This window comes from Microtus ochrogaster, linkage group LG8 (genome assembly GCF_000317375.1).
Source record: "Microtus ochrogaster isolate Prairie Vole_2 linkage group LG8, MicOch1.0, whole genome shotgun sequence".
NCBI lineage: Eukaryota > Metazoa > Chordata > Mammalia > Rodentia > Cricetidae > Microtus > Microtus ochrogaster.
Window position 1 is genome coordinate 368,637 of NC_022033.1, and position 5,352 is coordinate 373,988.

The following is a 5,352-nucleotide window of genomic DNA, read 5'->3' on the forward strand; positions in this document are numbered from 1 at the left end:
AAAAAAAAAAACAAAAAACAAAGGTCAACCTAGAATATGCAAGTCCAAGGGCCGCTGCTTACCAGGTAGAACATAGCTGGCAACTTCTCCCCCTCTACACTGCTGGACTCTATGAGTGGTCTTGAGCAGAGGCTACTCCCAACACAGAAGGAGCCACTGAAGAACGCACTCATCATTCTGTAGGTTTAAGTAGGATCATCAAGCCTACTTCCTACTTCCAGTTTCCCATCTCAAGTGGAGGGTATATCAGAGGTGCCTGGAGCTTCAATGGCTCTAGGACTGGTTCACCATGGACAGAGACATCCATCTGCTCCTCCTAAACTCATGATATTAGTTTCCTGAGGCCAATGGGCATTCTCAAGAAACTATTAGCATGATAAACCTGGGCCTCAGAAACCACTGTGATTATTTGTGAGATGATGGAACTCTGCTATGGACCAGAGAGATCAGAGTTCATAACACTAATACGAACACCAACAAATATGCTCTCTTAAACAGGGGAAGACACACAGTAAACAGGAAGCCCTTTGGGCACTGTGAAAACAACACCACCACCCAACTGGAGAGAACCAGCTTCACTGACCTTGTTCTGAAAACCCTCCTGATCACTGTGGTTGGTCCACACAAGCCAGAACAGTGAGATCAGACAATGCTACGCCAGTATTACTGCCACAGGAGCACTGCTAACTGCCTGCCATAGTCCTAAGGCTACATACCACGGGGTCAATAGCAAATCCCAGTTCTCTGAAAAGAAAATAGAAACTTTATTTCTTTTCCAACAAGGAGAAGAAATAACACAGGATCATGATTTATGCTCCCAAAAAAAGGCAGGCCATTTAAAAAAAAACAGCTCAATCAAGATAGCTAAACATAGCTTTTAATTCCAGCAATTCAGAGGCAAAGGCAGGCGGCTCTCCATAACTTTTAAGACCAGCCTGGTCTACAGAGCAAGTTCCAGGACAGCCAGGGCTACACAGAGAAACCCTATCTCCAAAAAACAAAAAACAAACAAAAAACCAAAAAGATGGCTAAACAGGTTAAACATGGTATCCAATACTTCAGTACAATACTTAGGAGATAGAGGCAGGTGGATCTCTGTGGGTTTGAGACCAGTCTGATCCACAAGAGTGAGTTCAAGGCCAGATAAGTATACACTGTGAGATTCTATCTCAAAGAAAGAAAAAAAGATGGCTCAAGAGCCACTTCCATCAACACTAACACCCTATCAGGTATCTACCGAGAATGCTCTGAACACACTAAAAAAGGAGTAAGAGCTCAGAGTACCTCATACCTATAATCCCCACATTTGGAAAGCTGATGGAGTAGAATTACCATGAGTTCAAGACCAGCTTGGATTGCAGAGTGAGGAACAAAAATGACAACAAAAATGCTAACACGCACACACAGAGTGAGAACACCTTAAACAAGCAAGCAACCTTTTTCAGGAAGAACAGGATGGTAGTTCCTGGGAGTTGGCCAGAATACCAGTGGTATAACCAGCAACTACCCACCACTAGACATAGCACCTCATCGTTCAAGAAGTCCCAAGCTGATCCTAAGGACAACATGTCACCTGCCCTAACAGACACCCCATTCCATCATGACTCCAAGGCCACATCACTGCTTTGCAAAAGAGCTGCAGGGAAAAAGAGACTAGTGACCTTTCTTTCCCCAAGGAATAAATAAACGGCCAAAGACAAACAACAGAAGTCAGAGGAATTCCCACAAACAAAAGTCTATAGGTAGATTGGTAGGTTATCATGGGGGTCCCTATGTTATGTGTCTGAACCCTTGACTTGAAACAGGTTTCCACTTGAAACTGCTTACCTCATGTCTCCAAGCTTCCTACTGATGGCAGAGCCCATGGTAGACAAGGCAGCAGATGTCTTCTGTCCTGCCTGTGAAAGGGTTTCTTGAGTCTTCTTGTAGCTGGGAAAAAGACACACCACTTAGATTAATTATATACAAAGTAAGGGCAGCTTTGTATAGTTCATCACCAAAGAAACCAAGTGTGTAGAGAACACCCATGGGAAAACCAAGGTAAACACTCAACTGGGTGGTGAGGGCCATGCTCCCTGGGCCTCTACAGTGATGATCTACTCCAGTTCCTCAACTTCCAGTTCATCTAAACCTGATCTGAGACTTTGCCATTCTCTTGTTTTCTTATGGTACTTCTGACTGCTCAGGGAGCCAAAAACTACCGGCTACAAAGAAAACAGAGCACAGACATGCTGGCCCTGGCAGCACTTTGGGCAGGCAATACTGCAGCAGCAAACAAAGTTCTCAGCTTCTGATCAAGCCAATTCAAGCTCAAAGTTTCCCCTTCCAATTCCCACATAAATAGTCTTCTGAGAAAAGAAGGCACAAGCTGAAGAGCATTCATGAAGGATGTCCCCAGTTTGGGTTAGCACCTGTGCAGTGCCTTCATTACACTGAAGAGCCCTCTGATTTCCAGCACTTTCTACACAATATCCTTCCAGAATGTGAACATCCCTTGCTCATGCTCCCTCTACTGTGCATGGGCAGCAGTGGCCCGCAGCAAAGACCACCAGTCCCATCTCCTCCCACTCCCTATGTTGCTTATTCACATATACACACATCGCACTGAGACATGGCTCTACAGCCTTAACCCAATGGGATGAATGTCATTATGGTCAGAGATGCTAAGGAGTTCATCATAAGAATCTTGCTTCCCCTGCAGAGCAAGTTCCAGAACAGGCTCCAAAGCTACAGAGAAACCCTGTCTCAACGCCTCCCCCAAAAAGAATATTGCTTCCCTGTTGGCTCTGCTACCACATAAAAGACACAACAGTCTCAGAAACAAAGACCATAACCAAATAACCAAATGCCTCATTCAAAACCTTTAGGTCATAGCTCCCCATTGAATGGAGCTGGGGAACTTGAAGCTGAGCCAGGAGTAGATCAAGACTCGTGAGGCTGCTCAGTATCACCATGGCTACCTAAAGAACTTCTCTCCAACATACCTGGCAAAGCTTTAAGTTAGGGTATCAGTAACTGGCTTTCCAAACCCTTCCTGGCTCTAACTCCTATAGGAGGTCTGGTAAGAGCACCTGCCAACCCATAGGTTAAAGACAGGTCTGATGACCCACAGAGGCCCTGCAGCCTCCTCCTGAGCCTACACAAACCCAAGTTACATAGCACTTTCCTACCAAAGCCAGGGAAGTGAGAAGCAAGATTTCTGTAAGTATACTTCACTGAAAACAAAGTGTTTCTTTAAAACATCAAGTTCAAGGTGATTAAGGACTGCAGCATTTATTTGCAGAAATATAAATTCTGTAGGAGAGACCCAGCCAATCAACTTGCTAGCAGGGGGCGGGGTCCCCCGAAGATATTTTTTACTTATAAAGATTGCGGGCGTGCTCCCAACCGCCCCTTCTGCTTTCCTGTTCTCCGCAGGGACCTGTGGTTCTGTAAGTCTATTTCCCCATTAAAGCTGAATATATTATTACAGTCTGTCTACATTCATTTACGCCGCTACAAAATTCAAAGTAACTACAACCTAGAAAGGGGGGGGCAGCAGAAAAAAGGCAGAGGCTGAAGCAGAGGCAGAGAGAAAGAGAGAAACACAAACATACTCCAGTCAGTCAGTCATGATAGCACAGCCTATAATCCTGGCACTTGGGAGGCTAAAGAACAATGAAAAGTCTGAAGCCAGACTAAACTGCATAGCAAAACCTTATTTCAAAAAAGGAGGCAGCCGGGTGATGGTGGCGCACGCCTTTAATCCTAGCACTCGGGAGGCAGAGGCAGGCGGATCTCTGTGAGTTCGAGACCAGCCTGGTTTTACAGAGCTAGTTCCAGGATAGGCTCCAAAGCTACAGAGAAACCCTGTCTCGAAAAACCAAAAAGAAAAAAAAAAAAAAAGAAGGCAAAAGAGGAAGAAAGAGAGGGAAGGAAGGATGGCATGTCATAAGGTCATCACCCAGGTCCATCGCTGCAGGCAAACTACCCAGACAAACCTACTCCTTGGCAATCTGGGAATCATTACATGTCATGCATATCAGGGAAACTAAGCTCAGAAAGTGGTAGCTAGAAAGCTGAGACAGACAACTAGAGAGCACTGTACTGTGCTGCTTGAGACTTAGACCTCTTAGAACACTGGTTCTCAACCTGTGGGTCAAGACTACTTTTGGAGGGCCTTTTCATAGGAGTCTTGTACCAGATATTCTGCATATCAGATAATTACATTATGATTCAGAACAGTAGCAAAATTACAGGTATGAAGTAGCAACAAAAATAATTTTATGGTTGGGGGTCACCAACATTAGGAAGGTTAGAAACCACTGTCTTAGAACAACATAGAGGGTTGGAGAGATGGCTGAGGTTAAGAGGTTAACTGCCCTTCCAGAGGTCTTGAGTTCAATTCCTAGCAGCCATATGATAGCTCAAAACCACCTATAATGAGAGCTGATGCCCTCTGTGGCATGCAAGCATACATGCAGCAGGCAAAGCACACTATACACAATAAAAAAAACCTTTAAAAAAAAAAGAACCCAGAACAAGCTGGGTGATGGAGGGACACACCTTTAATCCCAGCACTCAAAGAAGCAGAGGCAGGTGGATTTCTGTGAGCTTAAAGCCAGTTTGGTTGGTCTACAGAGTAAGTTCCAGGACAACCAGAGCTACACAGAGAAACCCTGTCTCGAAAAACAGAACAAACAAAAAGACTAAAATGAAGGTGGAGGAGGAGTAGGAGGAGGAAGACGACGACGACAATGAAGAAACTAGAACAGGCATGTGTCTGTCAGCAATTGTGGATGTACTTTAGGCTTACCAGAGGATACCATTCCCTGTCCACAGTAACTAATTCTCATAATATTCGCACCTGGGCAACTTTGTTAGGCTGCAAAATTAGAAGCAGGGGCTTCTCTGTCAACTTACCCTGATTGACACTAACTGTAGCCCAAAGAACTCAAAGTAAAACATGAACCAACTAGTAACTACACAGTTAAGTGGTACACTATACCTATAAAAAGAAAGCAATAAAGTTTCATGGCCCTCAGAATATGGATGCTCCTTATACACAAATGACTGTGCTGTGTAAGTGCAGTACAACTTTCCCATGGCTATACACAGAGAGGCAGACACTCATGCCTAATGAGCCCCATGTTGTTCCAGTCCTCCAGCATGCTACTGGCTAAAAGGAAAATACAAACACATGGGTCAAGAAGGTCAGGAAGCTTGTATATATGACCTTCCTCTGTGAAAACGTTAGGCAGAGTCAATCCTGCCAGCAATCCAGTCCCTAAATTCTGGTCAAGGTAGGCACTAGCTGCCGGGCGATGGTGGCGCACGCCTTTAATCCCAGCACTCGGGAGGCAGAGGCAGGCG

At 44.9% G+C, this 5,352-nt stretch overlaps 1 protein-coding gene across 12 annotated transcripts in view; it reads right to left on the minus strand.

Annotated features, from left to right (window-relative positions):
* Tpd52l2 (TPD52 like 2) overlaps positions 1-5,352 on the minus strand; it is a 19,716-nt gene that overhangs the window by 6,006 nt on the left and 8,358 nt on the right. For all 12 annotated transcript variants that reach the window (XR_003378329.1, XR_003378330.1, XR_003378327.1 and 9 more), the window contains one exon: positions 1,828-1,929. Coding sequence is in view for 8 of the 12 variants with exons in the window: in XM_005362682.2 (XP_005362739.1) it covers positions 1,828-1,929 (102 nt within the window). In the remaining 4 variants the exon portion in view is untranslated. The remainder of the gene's footprint in view (positions 1-1,827; positions 1,930-5,352) is intronic.